This window comes from Varanus komodoensis, unplaced genomic scaffold (assembly GCF_004798865.1).
Source record: "Varanus komodoensis strain SLA01 unplaced genomic scaffold, ASM479886v1 scaffold35, whole genome shotgun sequence".
NCBI lineage: Eukaryota > Metazoa > Chordata > Lepidosauria > Squamata > Varanidae > Varanus > Varanus komodoensis.
The window spans coordinates 1,423,288-1,450,901 of NW_025335856.1; the positions used below are offsets into that span (position 1 = coordinate 1,423,288).

At 42.4% G+C, this 27,614-nt stretch overlaps 1 protein-coding gene across 1 annotated transcript in view; it reads right to left on the reverse strand.

Moving 5' to 3' along the window:
- Positions 1 to 27,614, reverse strand: part of SHB (SH2 domain containing adaptor protein B) — a 145,223-nt gene that overhangs the window by 80,932 nt on the left and 36,677 nt on the right. Inside the window, 1 exon segment of the mRNA XM_044439626.1 lies at positions 3,278 to 3,395. Coding sequence (XP_044295561.1) covers positions 3,278 to 3,395 — 118 coding nt within the window.

Below are 27,614 nucleotides of genomic sequence, written 5' to 3' on the forward strand. Positions count from 1 at the left end.
CTGGTTCCTAGATCCTGGGCATCCTAGGGATGAAGATCTGCTGCTCCCCACCCACCCAGCCTCTCCCAGCAAAACCAGCAAAAGCAGGCTGCGTTCCTTCCCTAGACAAAGACTCTGCCCCAAGCAGGCCATTCTACCCTGCTTCCCCCCACCTCCTTGTTGATGTTTTAAATGTAAATTGAGGAGAATCCGGCTGCCATTTCTTTGCCATATGATGGCAAACAGCTTTAAGGAGCTATCTGTACTTTGCTAACTACCTTTTGGCATTTGCAAAACCAAATGCTACACTATAATACTCTTGGGCACCCAGATAAAACGGCAATGTTGGCAGTGAAAGAAGCAGGAAGGGAACTTCTGTTAAACATAGGGAAAACTTTCCAAACTTTTAGAGATGGCCTGTACAAACTGTGATCCAACAAACCAAGCACCCACCAGTCATGTACTATTGAATGCTCCAGACTTGACATCTTTTCCAAACACCAGAAACATGAAGCAGGGTATGAAGACACTGATTGACATGACAAAATGCTTCTAGGCCAGCCTTTGCACTACCTGGCACTTTCCAGATGTGTGGGACTGAAATTCTCGGGGACTCTGGGAGCTGCAGTCCATTCCAGCACCTCCAGAGAATGCTGGGCTGGGCAAGACCGCACAGCTGGGGGAGGGATGACTTGCCACAAGTAGCCCACTGGGAGTCACAGTGCTATAACAAGGATAGCATGTGCCTCACACTCCTAGAGGCATTGCAGTCCCGCCACTACAACAGGAGCTATCAACAGTTAGGGGTCTGTCAGCTTTGTGGTGTTACAAGTTCTCCATTATGTAAATCTACCCTTTCAGGAATATGTGAATTTTTAATATTTATAATCAGAGTGGAAAGTGCGATTGCTCGTCATGTTTCAATTATCCTTTGGGTTTCCCAGACAGTGTTATGCTTGTATACTGAGTATCCCCACACTAGACACTAGATTGGCTGCATAGCTAATTTGCCTGAAGCCCATAAAATGGAAATACATTTACACCTGTTGTCTTGTCTGACACGGCTGATAATATGCATCATGATTAGCAATGTAGCTCCGCTGCCTTCTCCTATAGTGTATTTACTATGGCATTTTTATTCACAGCAAAAATTAGCATTTATGTGCAAACAAGTTCAGCTCATTATACATGCCATTATTTAAACTGAAAAATGTTGCACTGACTTACACAAGAAGAAAAAATCCAAGCCCTTAAGAGCAAATGTATTCAGTATATTCTCTGTACAAATCCTGATTATGTTTACTTGGAAATTAGTTCCACTGAATGCTCCGGAACCTCCGCACACACACCCTGGAGCAAAACTTCCTCTATAATAATGAGTGGGGGGGTTGTGTAATTTATTGCTGTATCCAAAAGCAACTGCATCCACGTGCTAAATTTAATAGCATAAGTGTTAATAGTAATACAAGTCTAATAAAATTGAAGAATCCAAAGTAAGCCAACACCAAAAACTAACAGAGTGCTAAACCAGCACTCATTTCCAGACTTATTACCACGGGATTGAAATGGCACAAACAAGTCCAAAGCAAGCCTCAGTCAATCCAAAAAAAACCCTCAAAACCCTCAAGGAATCCACTGACAGTCACACTTCTCACAAAACATTATTCCCCCTCCATGGAGTTTTATTTGCTATAGAAGAAAACATATTAAAAATGCATGTAATATCATGTATGGAAGACTGCACACTTGATTTTTAAGTTGCATATACATGCCAATCACAATTTCCTGAAAGGGCTCAAGCCTGCACTGGGTCTCAAACTGCAACCCTGTTTGCTCTGAGCAACTGGAAGATGTTGCTCTAGCTTCTCCTTCTGGTCCCTGGCCTGCCCCTGCCTCATTTCTTTTGCTTATAATTATTTCCACCATCTGCTCAATAGGACCAGTTCGAATACCACCCATCATTTCTTCCCTTGTGTTTTGTTCTTCCTACCAGAGGTAGCCAGCTACCATCACCCATGCGACCTCCACTGAAGGAATGCAATGTATTTATGCACAGAACTGGCAATATACAGTCCTTTTTTCCACACAGAGCCCTCCTGCAGCACTGTGCTATTCATAGAGGAACATGCTGTTTATCCATGCTTTACCTCTCCAAGAACAGGCTCTCTTCCTTAATTCCCCTGTAGAACAGCAGTGGGCAAATCATGGCCCGCATGTGGCCATTTGTTCAGCTCTCAGCTAGAACCTGCTACTACCAACCCTGAAATCCCAGCAGCAGGAGGATCCCAACAGCCTGCCAAAAAGGGAGCATAATTCTACTTGGAGAAAACATGCACACACAACCAGCATGCTTTGCTTCTGAACAGAAGTGCTGTCTTTCCGCAGAATGGTACCCCACAAAAAATCCTCCAAGCCATGGATTATGTGGAGACAATTTCTGTTGGGAATCTGCTCCCCTTGCGCCATGTTTCCCGGCAGAATTGTTGAGATCTCAGTGCCCCCATCACCTCTAACTGTACTGGTGGCCATTACTAGTGATGGGGCCAGGGAAGGGTATACCTTCTCACGGTGCCAGGGCAGCTAATGCAGCTGCCCGACCCTCTGAAGTTGCCCATACCTGTTATAGAACCCAATGCCGTAAGTAGGAGATGGGTAGGAAAAGCCCTGCAAGAACCTGCTTTGCACTGGCAGGTGACGACTCCATCCAGTCCAGTGCAGTTGCTCTCCAGGGCCCCGGATGTCTTTTGCAGCCCTACTGCACAAGACCCAGCCTGGCTATGACCTCTCCACTGAAGCTACACTGGCTCTTAGCATGGGCCCCACACGAGGAAGAAGACAATTGTCACTGTACCACACTAGATGGTAATCCTGCTTGACACCGGCTTAGCATAAGGTCAGATTATGGGAAAAGAAACCAAGCTGAATGGATCGAAATACCAGTAGCATCTCAGTAGCAGCCCTCTTGTACTACTGTCAATCAAAGGGAAGGTCCAAGACCCTGGTGTAGAGTTTAACAAACAAGAATCCAGCACACAGAAAAATCATTTTGAAATGATTAAACTTCCCATCACAACCACTGGCAAGAGGCACTGGTAAGAGCAGAATGAAATACAGCACCAGGCCTAGGGAAACCTCCACTCATCACAACACAAAAACATTTAGCAGTTGCCCGGAGAGATGGCAACTGCTCTCATGTAAACCCAGTGAAATGAAAAGCAGCTGCATAGAAGCCATGGCAGCCAAAGTGTCGCATCTGAAGTGCTGCAGATGCCATTTGGACACCTAGCAAAATGCTTACCTGTCATTATCCGCTGGGCTTCATATGGTTCCATGTAGCCAGTGTTTTCTCCTTTGCCTGTTTTGTTACCCTCGCTTTTGGCATCAAATGGGTCAGAGTAGTCATCTGCTATCTGAACCTGAAAATGAAAAGAGAAAAGTACACTCTTAGCATTGTTTTGGAGTAAGCTTGTTTTGTTACTTAGAACTCTGCAAAGTTATCACTGGTTGAAAATCAGAGACTTCCCCAGAATGCTGCCACCCATTCCTTTCTAATGGACTCCTAAAAGAAGGTTCCGGGTAAGTAAGGAAAGTACTTCATTGGCATCACTTTATTCATGTTATGACCTTCAAAAGAGTTATGTCCTTGAGCATCTGATCTGTTGGACTGGCTTACAGCCTTGCATGCAATAAGCAAAGCATTAACCTTACAACATCCCACCTCTGAAGCAAGGTATCCACACACGTTCCCCTTCACCTTTGGACTGGAGCCTGTCTTTAAGACACAGACACAAAGAAACGGACACTAGAAAATGGAATCTGCTTGACTTTATACTTCATGCTTAAGGCTGCCCTAGTATCAAAGGCCTTTATAACAATGCCATTCCATAAAAGCTGGCAGCAGTGGGGCCAAACCATTTCAGAAGCAGTAAGTGTCCTACACTGGACATTAATACTGCCCCCATACTGGCATGTATACCAGCTGTGGTCAGGGGATCAGCACCTCCTCTATGTGCCTTGCGGGTATAGTGAGAGACCAGTTCAGAACATCACCTATGAGCTGTGTCTTTATCCTTGTAGCCCTAGACTTCAAAGTGTTATGCCAATTGCTATGAGCGAATGGTATTCCTTCATCGCTTTTCATAGGAACTGCAAAATACTTTTGTTCCGGTCCTTGTTTCACTGACGTTTTCCCCCAGCATAGCTGTGATGCATGATTTTATTATGTTTAAATCAGATCATGCATTGCAAACAGAAAAGCTCTAACTGAAAATTGTTTAAAAAAAAACTATCTTATTTTGTGCTAGCTGCTAGTCGTAGAAAAGTTTTTAATACTTCCTGTGATGCTAATTTACCCACCAGATCTTATATACATGTCAATTTTCCATTAAAAACAGCTCTTCTACTATTTATTCCATGGCCTTACAGCCCTTGTGGTACACAACATTTTCTTTTTTAGTTGTGTGCATGTGCCAATGTGGAAGTAACTATATGGCAGCTTTTCCCTACTCAATAACCTCAGATGTGCTAAATCTATTAAGCACACCATCCCCAGGCAATGTGGCCAATATTGTGAATTTAGCCCATAAAAGTGTACTCCGCAACAAATGTTTTACTATTTGCTGTTTTTACATGAAATATATTTCATTTAAACTCCTGAATACAGTGAACACACACATTACATATATTGCTTTACAGAAGCTCAGTAGTCCTTCAAAATATTTACATGCTTTCTAACCCTAATCCTATACATGATTAATCAAAAGCAAGTCCTATTGAGTTCAATGGAACATATTAACAGATAAATGGGTATATGACTACAACCCTTTCTTGCCTTACATGCATGCAAGTCCCAGCATTCCCCAGCCAGCTGGTATTTGTAGGAATTTTTCTGTCTAAAATGCATAGGATTGCACCTTATGAGAACAAACCTATGGTGACATTAAGAGCATCCCTAGGACAACTGGATCCCTTAAAAAAACTCTTCCAAGGTCAGAGATGACTCTCCAACCTTTGGGGGTAGGTCAGGGATTCATCCCACCATCCTGTTGCAGCTGGTGTGGAGAGAACTGTATTGGCTGCCTCTTGGAAGTCAAAATATCAACTTTAGAAATGGGGAGAAGGGGATTTCTAATGAAAAACAGAAAGATCAGGTGATGGAGAGGTAAAGATTGGCTCCACTCTTTCTCCTGCTGACCTGGCTTCAGCCTAGCAGGGGATAAGAATATCAGAAGCCCCAAGTTTGGGAGTTTCCAAGCACACCTATAGACCTCCCCCTCACTTGTTCAGGTAAATGTCAAGACACTGCATGTGCCACAGCATGCAAAAACACACACCTTACTCGTGAAAATATATCCATCTCTGTGTCTACTTTGCAACTTGCTCTAGTTAGGAGAGACATTACACCGCAGCTATTTCAAATTTTAAATGTTTACTAAGTATAATTCAGTGTTTGCCCTGGAGAATTTTTAGAACTGACCCATAGTCTATAAAAGAAAGTGCATGCAATGTGTCTGCTAACTGCTACATACATTGTGGAGACACAAGACAAATATACATAGCTGGAAAAGTTCCAGATGCCTAGAAATTTGATGCAGGCACCTAAGCATTTTTATTCTGGAGCCTAGGAATTTAATTTTCCATTCCCACATATACGCTTGAGGATTTGGCAAAGCACTGATGTTTTCAAACATACAGAAACCCCCTGAAAAGAAGACAAAACAAAATAATACAATCTGATTTAAGCAGGAAGTGTCTGAACATGAGGGCTGCTCCCACTAGTGAAAACTCAAAGAATATTTTTTACCAATAAATAAATTAGATTACATTTTGATCTATGTATATTTAAGCACAAACATGGATCAGCCATTTAATCAGATCTGATCTTAAATTGAAAAGGTCTGTTGTAGTCTAGTGCAGACAGTAAATTTATGTCTGAAAATGTTCCATTTTTTAATCCATTTGATAAAAATGACTATTCCTATCACCTGTCATTCAAGATGGTTTAGAGGTTAATACAGCACTATACTTTTTCAAGCTGTGCTTTGGAGCAGTGACACATGAGGCGGATCAGGATCAGCAAGAGTTATCTTTTAAAGAGCTCTTCCTCCATGATTTTTGTTGCTGTTAAAAACCAAGAATGCAGAATGCAGGTCATTCTGCTGCATGGACTATGGGATGGACTAGTGGATAACCAGTTCACTTCCTCCAACCACTACTGTGCATCTAGTTTGGGTTAGTAGATCTCAGTACTCTAGTAGATTCCAAAAGCTTCTGCCCATACCTGCTCTAGAGAGCTCTAACAATTCCCTAGAAGTTCCTCAATTAAAGGATCAGTAATGGCTGACAAAATCCTCGATTGGCCTTTTCCCTGCAGCAATGCCCAGCTCCATGGGCAAGTTCTAGGTCACAGGAACAGAATGTGAGGCCTTAGGGTCACATCCAGCCCTCTGGAGTTCCCTAGAGGGTCCTCCTTTTACCCACCACCAATCATAATTCCCAGCTGCTGCATAGCTCCCCCACAACCGCAGCAATAGCAGGCACTTCTAAATAGTTGAGAAGCCTCTCCTAAGGCCTGGTTGCTGACAGTAAGAGCTTTAAGCTAACATATGTGGGCATTTTGCAAAGAGATCAAACCAGTCAATCTTAAAGGAAATCAACCCTGACTTCTCTTTAGAAGGCCAGATACTGAAGATGAAACTCAAATATTTTGGCCACCTAATGAGAAGGAACAACTCATTGGAGAAGATCCTAATGCTGGGAATGATTGACGGCAAAAGGAGAAGGGAACGGCAGAGGATGAGGTGGCTAGATAGAATCACTGGGGCAGTGGGTGTGGGCTTGGGTAGACTCCGAGGGATGGTGGAAGACAGGAGAGCCTGGAGGAATGTTGTCCATGGGGTCGCGGTAGGTCAGACACGACTTTACAACTAACTACAGCAACAAATGTGGACATTTTCCCTTTATCTGGCCCTGTTCCTTTGCTTCTGCTCACACTGAGCAATGAAATGTGTCTCCCCATCAAGAGCTTTTCTCAAATGGAGCTGGGTTGAAGGAAACTCAATATCCCTGTTCCATATAGGCAATGTCAAAAAGGCCCAGCCAGCATGCCAAATGAACTGCCTAACAATGAGCAAGTTTGGACACTGGGCCACCTCATGTGCCTTCCTGGCCTACCCCTCCCCATGTGCTTGATAAACCATCAGTATCGGTGGAGATTGGGGGTGGGCAGGAATTTGCCATCCGGAGACCCGGTAAATGGCAGTGAGGGTTGTCAGCACTGCTGCTGACTGCTGCAGTATCAGCTCGCTCAAGTTGGCTCTGCCAATATCCGTGATACAGCCGTTGGCCATGCTCCTCCTTTCTGGTGCTGCGGATGCTCGGCAATAGCACCAGATGTGGCAGCGGTGCAAATCAGACACACTCTCTTGGACTTCCTCTAGAGGAGGATGAACACAGCATGCCCTCCACCCTGTTCTGTGGCAAGGGGTAACTTACAAATCTTACAAGAAGTCATGGCTTCTTGGGGCTTCTTATAATCCATCCCAAAGAAACCATGGAAGGTATGACAAACATTCTAAACAAACCTAGGTGGCTTAGCAAGTATTAAGAACCTAGTTAAATTGTCCCAGAATTCCCTCCAATGCACCATGGTACTGTGGCAGATGTAGATGGGTAGTTCCTTTAGGAGATACAGAAAGAGCTTCCCAAAGACTCACCAGGTTCACACAACCACAGAGAAAAAATAAGTGATGCTGGCTTATTTTCCCTCTGTGCATGGAGAACTGAACAGGTCCTGATCTGCAACTGATATACTTCCCCCCACCAGGCACAGGTTGCTGAGACATCCAAACCCTGAAGTCCAAGACTTCTTGTAGGCTTTCAGGGTGGTGTCTAAGCCACCCCAGCCAGTCACCCTGGTTTATTTCCCCTCCATAATCATGCAAGCCCATCCAGAGAAAGTTTGGAGAACAGTGACTTAAGAAATCTAGTTCTGAAAGGGAGCCACTTTCCCTCAGTAAAGTGAGAATGCATAATGCATTGAGAATCAGAGAAACAAAAAACAATGCATACATGCAGCTGTGCTAGATAGACCTTTGTCTAATCAACCAAGGCAGTTCTTAACGTCCATATGCTCTTAAGAGCTTCTGCCAACTCCTCCCTACTGTTATGGGATGACAACTCCAGAGTAATTACTGTTTCATCTACAGTGGGGTGGTGCTTTTTTTTTTTTTTTGTTATTTTGGACCACTGAAGTATAAGCCAACTCTGACCGTCATTTGAGGTGCAATTTAAGGCAGATTCAGGGGCTTCATTAAATGCAAATTGCTGAAGATGACAAGTGCAAAATGAAGGGGGAGAGGTGTCTCCCCCCTTCTGCTACCCACACCCCCCACTAAATATCAGTAATGAATGGCTTGTTATTGCAGCTTTAATGGTTCACTCAAAAGAGAGAGAGGGAGAGGGAGAGAGAATGAATTGCTTCATATCTTCTGTCTAATGTGGGCCCAGCCTGTAATCAGCAGCCCTGTCAGAACAGTGTCAGGGGCTGGGGGTGCTTAGCTCAAAGACAACAGTGTGCATCAGGCAGGAGTAATTTCTCCTGGTAACAAGGGCAGGTTTTATCTGTGAAAGCCCTGCAGCTGAAACACCATCCATTTACTTCCCTGATGATGCCTTGTCAGCTGCTGATAGATAAGTATCTTGGGCGCCCTGCTGTTCCCCCCGATACAGGGGATGACACTGTAATAGTTGCCTTTCTTTAAAAATAACTGCACTAAAATGACATGAGACAGGCTGAGAGAGAGATACAGAGAGAAAGCCTAAGGTGGGTAATATATTTTTATTTGATATTACTTTTTCCCTTCATTTGCCTCACCCCAAAGGTTGGGGTGTGGAGAGTAAATTAAACATATAAAAACCTGCCAAACAGAATAATGTTAAATGCTGATTTGGTTTGTGCACATCTGTAGAGTATTCCATTCTCAACACAAGACTAGACACAGGGAGAGATGCATTTTGCAGGAAAAGAAATGTCTTTTTTTAAAAAAAACCCACTGCCAACTCTCCCGCCATGAGTTTCCCTTATCTGCATCAGGATCACTAAGGATCCTGGTGAGCTGTCTTTTCTTGAGTGGGACTCTTGGTCCATCTGGCCCAGTGCTGTTAAAACACTGGTAATGGCTCTCCAGGTTTCAGGGAGGCACCTTCCCTCTGTGACAGCACCTGGTTCTATTTCTGCTAGGAAAGGCCTATACACTTGGGGACTAGAGAAGTGCAGGTACTCCAAAGCTTAGCGATCAGGCATGGGAAAGCCTCAGTTAGACTTGAATGGCCCAGCGAATTCATAATAAATACACATGGAAACGACTGGTGAAGGAAAGAAGGTTTCTACCAGGGTCTATGCACCCTTCTCTCCAGTCAGCTAAGCCCAGCTATTTCAACTGCCTCCACTACCCATTTGCAATATACGGGTTGTTACCAGTGATTCCAGTTCTAAGCTGGCATCTATTTCTCACATGCTTCAGGCTACCTTCTTGTTAACTTTTTTTGAAGTGCCACTTAAGTTTTAGGGGTTTAAAAAAACAGAACATAAAATTTAAAAGAGTAGCAATGCTACCTTATGGATGGAGTGGGGGAAAGCGGATTGGGACTTCACAAGGGCCAGCCATTTGGCACAATCACTGCAGCCCACTGTGGCTAATTGAAGACACAGTTGTTAATTGAGATCTGTGGCAGTGGCAATTATGAAGATTCAAGCTGTGACAGACATCACTGCCATTTATCATAATGTGTGAACCTGGTGTGGATGGGTTGTTGGCATAGTTAGCAAACCACCCACAACTCATGGGCTGTTTTGGGGTCACGGGTGCTGTATTAACAATGCTAGCAACCCATCCTCGCTGGATTCAGATGTCACTACGGTGACTCTCTCGTGTGGCTTGAATGTTCACAATAGCTGCTGGCAAGTGCTGCAATTCACTGTGGCTTAAATAAGCCATAGTGATCTGCAGTTATGTGAGAACTAGGCCAACCAGTGCACTGAATTCCCCAGCAGAGTGGCAGAATTAGAGTTCCCAAGTTCAATTTCAAGAAGGAAGTATGTATTTGAACACAACACAGTGAGCACAACTCCGTAGTTCAAATTCTGTATGTTCGTATACAGCTACAGTTAACTCTTGTTACAGAACTACACAATTAAATTGTAAACTGTAGTAAATCAATTACTGCGTATAGCTGCGAATGCATCTACAAATATAAAATGCTATGCAAATGATGTTCACAAAACTGAACAAGTCTTCTTGGCTTATATCCTAGAAATCCTGGAGAGAGAGAGGGGGGGAGGGAGAGAAGCACCAAGCAGGTACAGATTTTGTTTGAAATATAATAAAGCAAAATTACAGTGAGTATAAAAAACATGTTGTTTCTGAATATGATTATAGTGGAACATGGGCAGCATCCGCTCTCCAATATTATATACACATAAGATACAAATGCATTTTCCTGTAGTATTGTGGACTGGAGCACCCAGTCTTCTCCCCTTGCTTTTGCTACCAGATGGTACTGTCAGGAAAATTAAAAAGGTGGACACCCCTACAAGTGGGCATTCTTGGCTTCATGGAACAACTGATAATATCTGACTGTGGTCAAGTAATAAGCTGCCAAATGCCTAGTGAATCAACAGTATTGGACCAGTCAATTGACTGGTGGAATCCAATCCACACCAGAAAATCCACAGAGGCCCTGGGATTTGTGGGAAACATAGATCCATGCAACTAGATCTCTTCTTCTGGCTCACAAGTCAGTGAGATTGCGGAGTCCAGCAAGCATGCTTCAAGTAGCATGCTTTAACTCTAACCAGAGGAATGATTAGACGGTTGTGGTGGTAGGTGGTTCTGAAAACATTCATCTTACATTCCCAAATCAATATCTGAAATAAATCAAGAGCTTTAGCTCTCATAAACACAGGACACTGGAGAAAATCAGCTAATCCAGTATCTGGACAAACACAGTAACCTGTTCTGTTTCAAAAAGAGCCACATCCCCACTTTCTAATTAAAATTAGATATACAACTCAAGCACTGTCAAAAGAATCTCCAGCTGCCCACACCTGCTATTTCAGTTTGAATTACAATTTAGAAATTTTTAGCTTAAATAAAGCAGCTGGCCTGTGCTAACACATGGTTTCTTTTATATTTGCTGACAGTTTTTGAAAAAAGTTTAAGTCTAAAGAAAAGGGGGTTCATTTGAGCATGTGATTAAAATTTAAAACTACATTTTTAAGTCAGGGTTTGCCCTCTGTGTCAATAGCTTAGGTCTAAAGTTGGATCAAAAAGATCTCAAAGAGCAGCCAACCCGATGCCTCCACCAGGCTTTCGGATGCACCAAGACAGTGAAAGTCACCCTTCACTATTTATTCCCATACCCTGGTATTCAGAGATATAAGACCATCCAGAAATATCTGGTCCAAGCTGCTGGACTGTGGCCTAAGGCTAACTAAACAAAGCATAATACTCCTGTTTTACAGTATGCAAGGTCCCGAGGTTCTCACCTCAGGACCTGAGAACTATAAAGAGTGCATCTCTCTCTCTCTGTCTCTCTCATTCTCTCAAATTCTCTCCCATGTACTCCAGTCCAGATACAGGATCTGTTCCATGTTCCCTTTATAGCTGGAATGTGGCAGGCAAATAAGGGGAGTGGTAGGTTGCTGCTGAAGCCTCCCTGCACATAGGAAAGTTGAATTCTGCAACGCACATCAATTAGTCAGATTTAGGTAGACCATACGCCATTGTTTATATCACATAATTACTGGAATTGTGAGAGCATTTCTGCAGGTTTCATTGCCATTCCATTACTGTGGAATGATTGCTGGGCACAAGGAAACGGGCTTTACCCCGTTGTAGCACTCAGAATGTTTCACAGCCCAGCATATGACATTAATTTTGCCCAGTCTCTTATGATTTTCTGCTGCCAAGTTAAGACTTTTTTCGTTAGGCAAGCAATTTTGGATCACTTTGTCTTTGACGGTTTTTAGTCTCCTGGGTATATTCTCTTGCGCTGCTGTGGTTAATTTTAATGATATTTTAATCTCTTTTTTTACATTGCTTTTATTATACAGTGAGCCATCTTGAGCAGTGATAGAAAAGAAAGATGGAATATAAATTCTGTAAACAAGCATACAAAACAAGACATGAAACACTGAATCTTCAAAAAGTGCTATATAACTGCCCTTCAATATTACTTGAGCAGCCAGGTGGGAATCAAACACTGTAGGGAGGTGAATCTTGGAGAGATGTGATTGATATTCATAAAATTATGCACAGTATAGGCAACAGTGGTTGTTCTAGAAAACTTTGTCATCTAATAAAGCTGAATGCTGGGAGATTCAAAACAGACATGAGTACTTCTACACACAGTGCATCCTTACACAATGAAATTTGCTGCCACAAGATAAGTTGGTGGCACCTAGCTTAGATGGCTGTAAAAGAGGATTAGACAAATTAATGGAAGAAAAAACATCTATCAATGGCTACCTATTGTGATGGTTGCATGCAATCTCCATTTTCCAGAGACAGGAAATTAGAACAATAATAAAAGGGGATGGACTAGACAGACCTTTTGTTTGCAAGTCCAACAGTGCTCTCGTGTTCTTAGTGCATAAATACCACTGATTATAAGATTCCCCATTAATGCAAAAGGTATGCAATGGAATTTGACCTCACATTTGAAATTGTGAACACTTTTCTAAATGGAAGGTGCAATCATACACACTCTGTTTCCATGGTGGAGTTAAGAGAAATGTGTGGGGAAGAGAAAATCAATGCCAAATTGTTTTGTAGTCAGTGGTGAGGGATTTGTGTTCTTAGAAAAGGAACATCACATTATTTCCCTGTACCTGGCCTTGTAAATGGGTAGTATGTACGTACAAGTAAAAGTGCCAAACAGCAGATATACAATTGCTCGAATGTTTTAACAGCTTTTAAACAAAGTTTTCTTGCTAGGGTGTGATACTAAGCCAGTCTGCATTCATTCAGAACCTTTTACATACATAAAACTCAACCCACTAGCCAAAAAAGAAAAGAAAAGAAAAGAAAAGAAAAGAAAAGAAAAGAAAAGAAAAGAAAAGAAAAGAACCTCTCAAAATGGCAAGAGCCAGCTGTTTGTTTGGTGGGGAATGTTCTGTGACTTCACTGATCTGGCAAAAAGCATCCTTTGCAGGCTTTTGTTTGGCATAAATCTGAAAAACCAAAGCCCAAATTCAACTCAGCTGCCACAAATTTTGGGTTTCAGACTGCTTTTCTAGCAATTCTTGAAACATGCATTGGCTTTGGCAATAGTTTCCCATGGAATAATGATACAGGGTGGGTGACTTTGTGTTATGCTACGCTGAACCTTCCAAGAAAACCATCTATTCTGAACAACAGAGACTCAAGCACTCTGGAATCTTTTGCTGTGGTGTGTTTGCTGTTCAGCAAGAAAAGATGTCTATGAACACATGTTCATATATAAATGGAAATCAGTTTCAAATCTGTTTAATTACTTCTGAAATCTGGAAGTTAAATTTAGTCATATAATTCAAGATGAGCAGCCTCTGATAGATTTTTCCTGCATAAGCTGCAAATGTTCAAACCAAGAATTTTCAGTACCCTCAGAAAACCACTATTTATGGTTTCTGGTTTCACTTGGCATGAGGTGCTGGGGGTGAACCATAAGGATGTTATGTATTTCTAATACAGAAATTAATACAACAATCTGCAGAACCAAATTACAATTTTAATTCTGATACCACAGGAAGCCCAAATCAAAAGATCCAGTGTATGTAATGCAAGCCTACATTTCATGCCTGCCAAGACGCTCAAACCTATAAACATGTATCCCATTTTATCCCTCAAAAAGCTTGTGAGATAGGTTAGGGGGAAAAAGAAAGACTTGCTTGCCCAAGTCTACTTCTGATTAACTTCATGGCTGAGTAGATATTTAAAACCAGATTTCCCTACTCCAAATCCAGCATTTTCCCCATTGCATGATGCTGGCTCCAAAAAGATCTAGTTTGCTTATGTTTCTAAGAACTGTCATGCAAGTGCATTACCATTCATTGTCTCATTCTATTGTCTAATACTGCACAAATCGATCCCTTCCGTGGCATCATACAGTTGATGCCATCTAATAATAAAGATGATGCCTTTTAATAATAAAAGGCTTATAAGGACAAGAACTCAAGCACAGCATTAGAGCAATGTATCTCTCATTTGAACTGTGCATATTGTGCAGCAATCAGTTTTAACATGAAAGTCTATTTTCCCTTATGTGCCAAACTATAGGCAAACTTTTTGCCACACCTTTAGCAAATTTGGTGGGGCCTGATAAAATTGCTTTGCAGGTCTCATATGAGACCTTTTGCTGCCTTTTGTTCCTATTCCACGTGCAGAAGCTGACTGAACTGGTAGTTACTTCAATACTGTGACCAGGATACCATCCTTCAGCGCCTGTCCCTGTACTCCACAGCATTTGCCACTCCCAGCAGCTGCCTCCTTCTGTTTAATGGTAGGTCCATCACTGTTGCTTTGGGGACTGCCACTTCATCATGCCCAGATCAGGCCATTGCCAACACTTGAGAAAAGCTTTTTAAAGGAAATCTTAACTCCTTCTATCCAAATGATGTCACCAAATACAGGGAAGTTTCAGACTTATAAATTTGAATATTTTAAAAATTTATGGACAGACATTTTCTTCAGGATCTTTTGCCAGTTTTAGTCATTGGCAACACATGTGTAGCTTATCAGGTTGAAATACAAGAAGTGTGAAAATGTCATTAAAAGCAAATATGGAATGTTAATCTGGAGGCTAAGAGATTAAACTTTAAAAAGTATCTGGAAGTTGACTGGCAACCTCTCTGGTTATTATTTATTCATTACACTGATATCCTGCCCTTTTCACTTTCACAAGATGGTTTAAATGGCTCTCTTCCTCCTCATTTTATCCTTCCAACAACCCTATGAAGTAGGTTGAACTGAGAGTCAGTGACTGGCCTAAAGAAGCCAGTGGCCTTCATGGCTCACTAGGGCCTTGATGGGAGTCTCCTAAGATGGGACAAAGATGATGGGACTCTCCTAAGATCCCATCAAACACTCTACAAGGGCTGTCAAGTGAAGCTATTACAAAATTCATGGGTCATCCCGTCCCACATCTGGCCTTCTAAACAGAGAGTCAGTTCTACTGTTATCAAAGAGAGCAAATTCACAGTCTTAATGAAGGAACACATGAAATCAAGTCCCTTTCCACATGTCAGTCTCGCAGAAACAGTGCCAAAAACTATACAGCTATTCATCCCCCTACCTCCCACCCCACATCTGACTCTTTCCATCTGCTGCTCCAGTGGTGACTTTCTTTGCAGCAAGTGGTCCACCAAGCCCAGTGTTGTCCTGACTGGCAATGCCTCACTGACATTTTTCCAGCCTGACCTGGAGATGCTGGTGAACGAACCTGTGGCCTTCTGCATGCAGAGCACTGCCCTCTCAGGGAGCTGCAGTCCTTCAATAGGTTCTCTCACTGAGAAGGTAAAAAGTGAGCTGGCCTTGTTTGTGAAGCTAATCAAGTCAGATGAGGGACCAGGAAATGCATGGTAGTGACCTCCAGCAGCAGCGGCCATGGCGACAGTGGCAGCGGCCTGCACAACTAAGTATTTTGATGAGCACAGTAAAAGAGCTTAACATAAATGTCAATTGAAAAGAGAGGCTGAGAATTTCCCTATCACTGAATAGCCTGGTGTGCCAGCTCAGAGCATGAACATATAATGGAAGAATTGATCCCAGTCCAATTTGTCCGTAAGCCAAATCACATTCCCATCTGACATAGGAAATGCATTACGGGACTTGCCAATGAATACAGAATTTATTTGCTGATGCCAATAAGAAGGAAGTATTCCTGTACCCAAGCACAGCTCAGCCTCATTTATCCCATTTATTGCCTTAGGGTTCATTCAAACCATTCAGACAATGGGAACAATACTTAAAATCTGGAGACTCTGAAATTACATGTAAGAATATCTGGCATGATGGCTGGATAATTATCTGGTTACTGCTAAATTCATGCTTCTTCCTTCCGATTGTTCACATAGCATTGTGCCTCTTGTTTGTACTCAGCGTTGGGTGACTTGCTGCTGAATATGCACACTCTGGATTAAAAAGCACAGTGTTTTAACTATATATTATGCCATCAGCACTATATCACTCACAACCACATGATGGGGATCTGGATTCGGACCACCATGCAAGAGCTCCCTGAACAACAGTACACTGGAGAGGACTGACCGTTCCCGTTCCCCTCTTCTGTTTGCCTGGTGGTAGCTTATTTATGCCCATGACTGAGAATTTGATACTTCAATCAGAGAGGGATGAAAACATGAGTGAACCATGGCTTTGTTGCCTTAGCTTTAGGATATTTAGGGAGGGGAAATGCAGCAACTTTGATTAATAAATAACATGAAGATAGACACAGCATGATAGATCCCGTGGAGGCAGTCACTGTGCCCGCCCCCCATTAACATGTGTTTTTATTGTCTTAGTGGAAAGTCTGGTGGGGGGGGGGGGAGATACTACAGGATTTTGATATGATTCAGACTGAACTGGGGAAAAGCCAACATTGCTGGTACATATCAGCTAGTGCTCCTGACATCACACCTTCTATTGCCAAAATAGTTTTTTAAATGCTTGGAAACAGGTGAAAGTTCAACATATGTGTATCTGCACACTCAGAAAAGAAAACCTGTTCCGAGAAAGCAATCTGAGGACAGGTATTTCCTTGATACAGTAAGTACCTTGTCCAACTAGCATTCACGGTGCTAGTATGTATGTCTGTCTGTATGTCTGTACGTACATCAAAAGTTGCAAAGCTGAGTTTTTACTACAGAACAGTAATGGGGAATGTCCAGGCTGTCGGGGTTCCCCATCCATCCATGCCAATTGCTTTGTCCCCTAAGTCTACAAGTGATACTGAGCGATTCAGTTGTGTTTACTTCTGAGCAGATATGCAACGGGTTGCCCTGCTTCTTCAGAAACAGGCATGCTGTTCATGCTTACTTCTAAGAAGACGCGCTACTTACTAAAAGCTGGCAACAATGGAAATTTGGGAGGGCCTGGATGTTTCAGATCCACCCAATTTTACCTTTGGCCCTGCCCACCCATGGAATGCAGTTCCTAAGAGTTTTTCTGAAATGGAATCTGGCCCTCCTTTTGAAATCTCATGCCTGCCTTTCCTCGTTATTTCATACAAATGAAAATGTTACTGAACAAGAGTTCTAGAGTATAGTCAAGCTAGACGTTTCCATTATTTTTTCTTTGGCTTGTTGTTGCCACTGAAACAATTTAAGTTATTTCTTGACTGAACTACCTTTGCCAGCTATTTTTCAAGATAAAACCCAGAAGCATTTAAGGTAACCTAATTGCCCCCGCTCCAAAAAAAAAAAAAACAAAAACAAAAAAAAACTGATGCCTTTTGACAAAATGAGCTTCAGTCAGCCTTCGCTGTGTTTTGTTTTACAACAGCTATCACCTTGCCTGCACATTTCCATAACCACAAAACATACAACTTCGACTTGGGAGTAGCCTGCAAATGTCTACTGAGATCTCCCTTCTTCAATTGTCTTAGTGAAAAAAGCACGTTTTCCCCTTGAACTAGATACCATGGGAGCAGAATTCCGAAAGAAAAGCTCACTACATCAGCTTGGCCTAGTTCCCCCCTACCCCCACCTCCAACTTAGCATAGCGCACAGAATGCATGCACACAAAACAACAAATAAGCCTGCATGGTTATCATAGTAGATTTTTTTTTTTTTTAACCATGATCTCCCTGTCAGATGAACAAATGGTTTCTCATGTTTTGTGGTTTCCATCCTCCCTGTTCAGTCCTCCTGTTGTTGATACATATCCATATCACACCTGAAAATCAATCCCAAGCTGCATGGCTCCCTACCTATGTTGCCTGTTATTCCTCACTGGTCTGTACATAGAGGTTGGATGGCTAGAACGGCTCCTGCAGTTGCCGGCTCTTTCCAGTGGGCTCTGTGGTAGTTGCATACTAGTTCCATGGAAACCATGATCCTCAGTTCAGACAACAAAGTAAGCCATGGTGGGATAGAGGAACTAGAGAACAAACTTTTGTTTCTTATTATGGTTTCTAAATGCCAAACCTACCATGGTGAGATACCACAACTGGGCCCAGGCAACATGATAGACCAACAATGGTGGTGTGGCTTGTTCTAAACCCAACCATGGTATCATTGTGAGGATGTAATAATTGCCGCTACCCCATGTATGCTGTTCTGAGCTCCTATGGGGAAAGCAAAATGAAAATGTAATTAACAATAAATCCTTCCACAGTTTAACAAAATACACATGAGCCTAGCTTTGCAAATACTTTAGCAGGTCCTGAAAGTTAAAAGACATTGCTTTTTAATAAACATTTTCACTGGCCTCCTGTGTTTTCCGCTGTTTACAAACTAGCAAAATTGTATCTATTGAGGCTGAAATTCTCCAAACATGTTTTCAACAAAGGCTTGAAGCAGGGAAGCAATGACCATCTGGTACGATTTAGAGTAAGGGTCAGAGCAACTAACATTGAGTTGATCTAAATGCTCTGAAGAAATCCAAAGTCAGGCCAGTTTAAAAGGCTATGTGTACACGGGGGGGGGGGGGGGGGGGATTCAGGATCTAGATATCTATACAGGCAGAACTACAAGTGAATGCATACAACCACTTATCAGCAATGACTTTCAAACACCCAGTGGGGTCTCTTTCCATTCAGCAATCACACACACCCTTCTTGCTTGAGCTCCCACAGAGGTTTAGACAAGTTTGCAACTGGGAACATTTCTGCATGTAGCACATTGTAGACTAACCTGATAGTAGTCCACTGCTGAGAGGATTCGTATACCACAAGTAAGAATCCATGCTTTGTAGCACATTAGAGGCCCTGTTAGTTATATGGCCACTTGGGCTTGCTTGCATTGCATAATGATGCATTTGGCATTCTTAAAAACCTAGCAACTGGATTAAGTTTACCTTCTAATACTGTTGCTCCCTAATCTTTGGGCTTAGTTTGGATATAATCCTATCATGATTAATTACTGTATAGCAGATGGATTAGGGCAGTTCATTACACAGAAGGCTTCACACATAATCCACATTTCTGGCTGCCTATGTCAGAAATACATCTAAGCTTTCAATCATCAAGCATCACATTTGCACCACTAGATATTTTTCTTAAGTAAATCCACTCTATATGCATGCAGTCCCTTGTTTTCAAATATTGCTCACGACCATATCGACCAACCCAGTTTATTCAGGCTGATACAGAAAAACTAGACTAGGTTCTAGTTTTCATTTTGTTCTTTTAAGATGGAAGCCATCAATAACTTTCCCACCTAGTTTTGATTCAATAAAGAGTTTGCAAATGCAGCTTTGAGATCCGGTAAGAATTTCTTGCCTCAGCACTTCTGGTATAAAAGGCACTATTTACTCCTTTCACATGAATCAATTATTAACTGTTGAGGCTAAGGGTTGCATTTGCTCCACAGAAATGGAGGGCTGGTCCAAAGCTGCCCTGCACTGCTATCCCTGGCTTCAGCCACACACATCTGGGGTTGGGGGATCACCATGCCTGTCCCTAGAGGCCCTGCCATGTTCAGGAACACTGACTTGTGAGGAAGAATGGCAACATTCACCAACCAGACAGCATTGGCCCTCTTCTGTGGCTGGGAAGTCTTGGGAGCCACCAGTTTCTACGAAGCATTATACAGACTGCTGTGTGGTCCAGGAAAGTTGGAGATCAAGACCAGTATCTGTGACTTGCAGACTAAGAGACCTCAAAAGTCAACCACTACAACTGCCAAGCTGAAGTTCAGAAAGCACTGCTCTTTTGACTGGTGATTGCAGAAGGCTGACTCCCAAGTATGTATACTGGGCCTAGCCAATCTGGAGTCATGATGTATATGATGTCACATACCCCATGAATGTTTGAGGAAGGCTGCAAACCCAGAGAACTCATCACCATAGGAGGCTCACAAAGCCAAAAGCCAGCCTGTTGTCATAAGGCCTCCTGATCAACCATGAGAAACATGTCTCCAAAGAAAGGAAGAACAAAGGCCTCCAGGAAAATTCAGGATTATAATTTCCTAGCCTTCAGCTACTTCTTAGGACAAAAGTGGACCAGTACCATTCACACAAACAGGAAACTGATGATGCATTCAACCCTCCCCCCGGCACTTCGAACAAAACCCAGAGACCACTCAAAATGCACTGCTCTGAAGTTTCATGATTCTGATCCCTCATTATTTGAACCATTTGACGCCCACAATACCAGGGGGTAATTGGTTTTCCAGGCTGGTTAAAAGCAGTCTTTGTGAAGGAGGGCAAGCCTGTCACACTTTCCATCCTGACATGAATCCACATTTTGACAAAAGCAGGGCACATTTTGAAGATATAAGGCTCATGTGAAGAAATTGCATTTCAACTTTGAAAGGCAGCTGTGTCAGTTTAAAGACTGACACCACAATGAGAGCTTTACAGATCTACCTCATGAACATGTTGAACCATATCTGCAGATGTGCAATAACATGCTACATGGTGGCATGAAAGCCTGCCAAAGTCAGATCTTCTATAATACACTTTGGATTCTTCATCTTCTGCCAAAAATGTAAAATTACAATGAAGTAGTTTCTGAGTGCTATTGGAATAATTGGTTATGCTATGCCCAAGTATAAGCATCAGTCTCAGAACTGCCAAGATTGGATAGCCAGTTTCCAAACAGGAATGTGCTAGATTTGACATTCATGATTTTACAGAGCACCATTCTCAGTGCTTGACACGTACTATCTCAAGCGAACTGTCTGACAGCCCTGCTGAGTCTTGCAATTTACACTGGTGCACTCCAGGACAATCACTATAAAATAACTTTAACTCCACCCTTCCTCCATGGTGAATAGGAAGTCTCCCATTCATACGTTGGCCAGATATGAACCTGCTGAACTTCAGCAGCCTTGTTGCATAATTAGCTGCCTTCAGATTACCTGCCTTCTTAGTCTATCTCCCCAATGAAACGACAAAGAAGTGTATTTGTCCATATTCATCCCTGCTACCTTCACACACTCCCCCCCCCCCCAAATTCACTACAATTTCTCTTTGCTTGAAATACAGAAAAGCGATCCAGGACAGGACCCGCCTTTGTTGCCTATAGCAAAGTGCATGTAACAAGAGCTTGCCCTCCACGGGCACAGGGAGAGGCAGCAGACACCACTGCTTCTGTGAGTCTTTGTGCACACATTGTGCTCTGATTCTCTTGACTCTTGAGAAGACCACCAGGCTGTCAGGTAGACTTGCCTGGAACAGCATGCTCTGTAAGAGGCCGAGACTACAGAGCCCTAACCATGCCTCTCTGCACCAACTTGACGGTAGTTTATCATCAATGCTTTCTGGGCAGACTCGAGGCCAGGCTATTTATTCATTTGTTTGTCTAATTTCTATACTGCCCAACAGCCAAAGTTCTCCTGCAGGCGGAGGCCATTTGGTTGCACTTAGCAGGGGAATTTTACAGGCTGCTGCTCCTTTTTCTACAGCTGTATTAACCAACAGTGAAAGGGCTGGTTTGCCATTATCCTCTTATCTGTTCAATATATTTATGAATTTTCTATTAAGTGATTTGATGTTTGGGGACTGAACTTTATATATGTACTTATTGCAGATTTTTGTTGGATATTTTTTCATACAGTTGTCCTTTGATGTTTTTGATATTGTGTGTATATTGCAGCAAGGTGATGATATTAGCCATTCGGGGTTTCTTTTTAGAGGGGAAGGTGTTCATATAATAATGAATAATAATGATTAACCAGAACTTATAACAAGCTGTGGTGGAGCCTGCCCTCCCACCACACTCATGAGGGTCCAGCTATACTTCTGAATGAACTTAACCTCAGAAAACCACTATGAAGAACAACGACACTATCTTTTTAATTAATAATAGGCATAACAAACAGGGGGGAGACAACACACACAAGGAAGGTACTGAGTATGCAGGTAACTATTAATTGGCTTATCACCACTGGCATAGGATACAGATGGTAGGAACAGTCAGAGGTCTGCACAATAGGGGCTGGCCTAAAAAAGTTTGGGTTCACCAAGGCCACCCCCCCCACACACGCACACATGCACGTGGTTCACAGTAAGGTCTGGGATATGCCCCACTTGAGTCTGGGGTGGAAGCTCTGATCCACGAGCCCCCATCCCCGAGCTTTGAGTGGGAGGACAGAGCAGAGGCTTCCTGCGGCTCTAACTCAGCCGGGTACTTGGTGAACCAAGAAAGACAACGCATCTCCCCTCTGCAGCACTCTGAGCTTCTGGCAGGCATGAGGCCAACACCAGTCCTAGGTTTCCCTCTACTTCTGGAATTGGAGTGGAGTTGGAATGATGCCTATAGCTCATCATGATCTCCAAGTTCAGAAATGCAGTTCTCTCTGAGAACAGAAATACTGTGATTCCCAGTGCAAGTCATTTCATTTCCAAAGAGACAGAGCCTGTTACTGTTCTATGATTCCATGACATTTATGGCTGCCCTTTCTTCCTCTTGCAAGGAACTCAAGGTGGCATACAAGGTTCTTGTGCTCATAATAACTGCCCTGTGAGATAGGCTAGAGCGAGAGTGACTGGACCAAAGTCACTTAGTGAGCTTCATGGTTGAGTGGGGACTAGAACCCAAACTGCCTGAGTCCCAGTCCAGCACTCTAACCATTATACTACACTGGCTCTAGACATATCTCTTCAAGTAGGAGGAAAACATATTATTTACCTGAGCAACTGTGTTGAAAAATCTTTAATAACACCAAGGGTAAGACAACTTTATATGAGCTACAAGCTCATTTTATTTGGCAATTTTCTGTAAGACTCACAGAGGCTTTGGCAATGGACGTTAATAAACATTTCTAAAATAAATCTGCAGCATTACATATGCCAACTAATATAAACTTGCAAAAGCACAGGCACAGTAGCTGTGTTACAGCTGTGAAAAAAAAACCCTTGGGAAATCTGAAAGTGTATGCAAACATAACATACACAGGGGTATGATCTTGCAATAGCCAAGTGTGTACACACCACTATTGTACTGCTCCGCTAAATACTTACTAGCATGCATTAATTTTCTCCTATAAAACTGCCTTCTTAATTTGCACATGGTGGCAGAAAGACCTAAAAGGTCTAGACAGCAACCCACATAAATTCAGTGAACTGGGTTTACATGGATCAATAATCAACCAAAGATAACAGTCAATGGTTGGTTGCTATGCTATGCCAACCCAGCATGGGTTACCTATCAGGAGTAATCTTTTTCAAATTACCCACACTGAGAACCCATGTGTAATGCTGCAGATTTGTTTTAGATATGTTTATTGCTGCTTTTCTGGGGCAAGAAGTTAAGAAAAAAATAGAAAGCAGTGCCTTGAATGAACTGCTGAGTTTCTGAAGGGTCAACTTGTACCTGAAAAATCATGAAAGCCTGAGTTTTGCAAATCTCTGGAAAAAATTAAAGGAACAACTGTAGCAAGCAGAAATCATCTCATGATTGCAGATATCCGTTGCTCCCATGTAAGAACAAGGGGCAAGACAGGAGTGAAACACACATAATGATCATCTGCTGGGTACACAGAATCATAGAATAGTAAAGTCAGAATCTAGTTTTCTGTAACTTCACTGTAGTTGGGTACTGTTTCCATACAATTTATAAAAAAAAAATTCCTTTATTCTTATTGACATGCATTTTAATAGCTTCTCTGTCCAAATATTTCCTAATCTTCCTTACTGATGTTCTTTCTCAAGTCTTTTTCCCATGTTGCTTTAAGTGCATCATATTGATCATGTTCTTCTAACAACAGCTTATAAATTTTACCATCCCTTTCATCTGCATATTCTCTTGCTTTTCCTTTTTCTATAATCATATCTTCAAATGTTGTATAATCCCTGCATTTGCCTCTTTTCTTTATCCATTCTCTAGTCTAACATTCTAACTGAGTCACATTTATAGCAAGTTATTTTCTCCTTTGCTAACTTTGCGTTTATCTCCCCATTTTTACTCATTTGAGATCCTGTCCTTCCTCTTTGTGACAGCCTTTCAAGGTTCATCATGGAAGCTTCATGGAACAGCCAACCCATGGTCAATCACCAGTTGCGATGTGAGAACCCACCCAGTGTGTAACCTACAACATTTCCCAGAATTCTCTCCAACATGCATAAGTTCCTCAATAAACAAGTTTGGGCAGAAATAGTTCCCTGAAGGTACAAGGGTTGAATTTCACTGTTAAATCCAGTGGTCATTATTTTATTTTGAAAACTGGATCAAACTTAAATGACAGCTGCTCATTAAGTAGTACTCAAGATCTTATCACTAATATAAGCTGGCTACTGGGGTACACCAAAGAATTCAGAAGTTCTGTCTCTGCTTTATAGGCTGCAGCAAAGCCTTTGACTATAGTTCATGATAAGCTATGGATGCCCTAGAAAGAAATGGGGGTACCCCAGCATGCTATCATCCTGAAGTTTATTTTACTCGCATTGTGGACAAGAAGTTAGTTAGTTAGTTATTTGGAATTCTTGTATGCCACCCCATTCGCATAAGCCTCGGGGCAGCTTCCAACACATAAATAAATATCTATATCTAAGTTACTGTTAGGGAATCCAATGGTTTCCTATAGGCAAGGGCATCAGAGAAGGATGTATTGTATCTCCCTGCATGTTCAGTCTGTATGAAGAACATATGGTAAGGAAAGCTGGATCAGTATCAGTGGCCTTGATACAGCAGTATTATGCAGGTGATACACTATTGGCAGAAAGCAGCAATAAAATGGACTCCTGATTAATGTGATGGAAGAAAAGGACAACAGCTAAACATTAAGAAAACAAAAATCACAACTACAGAAGAAATACACAATGTTAATAACAACAATGAAGAAATTGAAATAGTGAAAGATTTTGCGTACTTTTTCCTAATCATCAGTTTGAATGGAGACTACAGCTAAGAAATCAGAAAAAGACTGAGACTTGGAAGGGCAGCAATGAAAGACCTAGAAAAGACCATCAAGTATAAGGACATTTCACTGGAGACCAAGACTGAGATCATCCATACCACTGTATTCCTGATCATGATATATGGGTGTGAAACCTGGACAGTGAAGAGGGCTGACTGGAATGTTACAAATGCTTCTGAAATCATCTGTTGGAGGAGTGCTTTGAGAATATCCTGGATCAGCAATATGACACACAAGTGGGTCTTAGATCAAATCAAGCCAGAACTTTCCCTAGGAACAAAAATGACAAAACTGAAGCTGTCATACTTTGGGTACTTTATGAGAAAGCAAGACTCACTGGAGAAGACAATCATTCTAGGGAAAGTCAAAGGCAGAAGACAAAAGGGAAGACCAAATACGAGATGGATTGAGTCCAGAAAGGAAGCCACAGCCTTGACCTTACCAGAGCTGACCAGGTGGGCAAGGACAGGACATTTTGGAGAATATTAATTCATAAGGTCACTGTAAATCTGAGATTACTTGATGCCCTGTAACAAGAAGCTCCCTTGACTACCGCTACACATCCACAAACCCTTTCCACATAGCCTATCCATATATTTTTAAGAGTACCATGTTCGGGCTCATGGATAGGCAGGAAGCAGATGCCAAACCAATAAAAGATTTCCAAGAAGAGTCTGGGATGCTCAGCTCTAAAGTATCCCCAGAAGAATGGAGTTTTGGAGCAGAGGATCCAAACCCCCACCAAATATTCTGTTGTATCTATTCAAAATGCTGGATACATGGAGAGCTATCCTTATATGCAGGTACAAACAGCTCTTGAAAACCCAAATAATTCTGAAGAACTATGCTACATAGACACATTAAGTATTTAATTTTATAAGAAGACCATCATTATTTTAAACAATTGTCTTTGTTTCCACTCACCCTCCATGGTGTGCAAGAGGCGTTTGGGGGGTTTTTAGTGGCGGGGGTTGGAAAGCTCAAATTTTCAATGGCTATGAGAAGGTTCCAAATCCCTGTAGTTATTCATAGCCAGTGAAATAACCACCAAAAGGTGTGTGAATGGAAAAACTAACCACATAGATGAGTTGATCTGTACCTCACCCTTTGGCTTTCTGTTTCCTCCCCTGTTCCATTCCTTGGGAGCTTTGCTCCTACTTGCCCAATTTGTATTCTTATCTCAGGCCCTTATCTCCACCCATCCATCTGTCCATCCATCCATCCATCTTCCTTCTGTTCTTGTCAATCTTTTTCCGTTGTAGCTAATTCCCATTAGTTACAGAAAAAGTCTGTGACACTAGCCCGCCACGTGGCATACTTCCCTTATCTCTAATTGTCTTAGGAGTGCAGGTTGCTAAGTATGCAAAGATATCTGAGCTAAGAGTGGGAATTGCTGATGTCACTGCTGATGTCACAAAGGCATTTCCTGCCACCCTCAACAGAGAAATGATCCTATTCTTCAAATCAGATCCTAGGGAGAAGGGCTATCCTGAGGGAGTTCCCTCCCTGGTGAAAGGTTGCAGGTTTCCCACATGTCCTCTACTTATTTCCTGCTCTCTATCTCAAGGCTGAGAGAGTTGGCTTGTGTGTCACTGTTCTCTTTTGCTAGGCACTGTCTTCTAACAAGGACGCCTCCAGTTCATAACAGCGTGCGCCATTTCAAGGTACCACAATTGCTTGCTTCGTCTCAGACCAAGCTGAACATCCATGGATTCCATATGTTCAGAAATGATAGCACAGAAAGAAGGTTTTAACAGAAGCATTGCATTTTAATTTGCCTGGTTAATCATAACAGTGCATGTTTTTAAAACCCTTTTTGAGTGTTGCATGATGCTTTCTGAAGCTCAACATTTAGTGAGGATACTCTGAACATTTTAGCTTTAGGAAAGGCAGGTTGCTTCCCTGAAGCAACTGTTGTTCTTCGAGTGGTCATCTGTGCATTCACACGAGTGGGCTTTGCTACACAGCACAAGGCCTAGATCAGAGAGAAAACTTCCAAAGCTCAGCAGAGTGGAGTGGGTGGAAGCCCCCCCCCACCCCTTCCAGAAGTAGGATGGCGGGGGGTCCCGGGCTTGGGGGGGGGGTGGGGTCCCGCCCGGTCTCTCAGTGCCTTGAAGGCCACATAGTCAGGCAAAAGAGAGTGCAGCTAGACCCAACCCTGGCCCCCTACCTGGTGTAAGGGGCGTGTGGGGCTGATGAGTTTTCTCTCCGATCCAGGCCTTGCGCAGCGCAGCTAAGTCCACTCTTGTGATTGCACAGAGACCACGAAGAAGAACTTATGCAATACAAGGAATGCTAGCAGAATGGAGACAACTTAAATACCTTTTCTTGTTCACTGTGAAATGTGAAATCACCTTCACAGCCTGGAACTTCTTCACAGAAGCTAAAAATTAGTGAATACATTTTTGGGGTTGGGGGAAGCATGGCTTTCTAACTCCCTAACATAGTTCAGCTATTCTTTATTTGCATAATTAGGAGTATTTCAGAGGGTGAAATACCTCTCCCTTTCCAAATGGTAATTTCAAGGATATGATTTTTAATCTGCATTAGAGTTATGAGAACACTTGAGTAAACT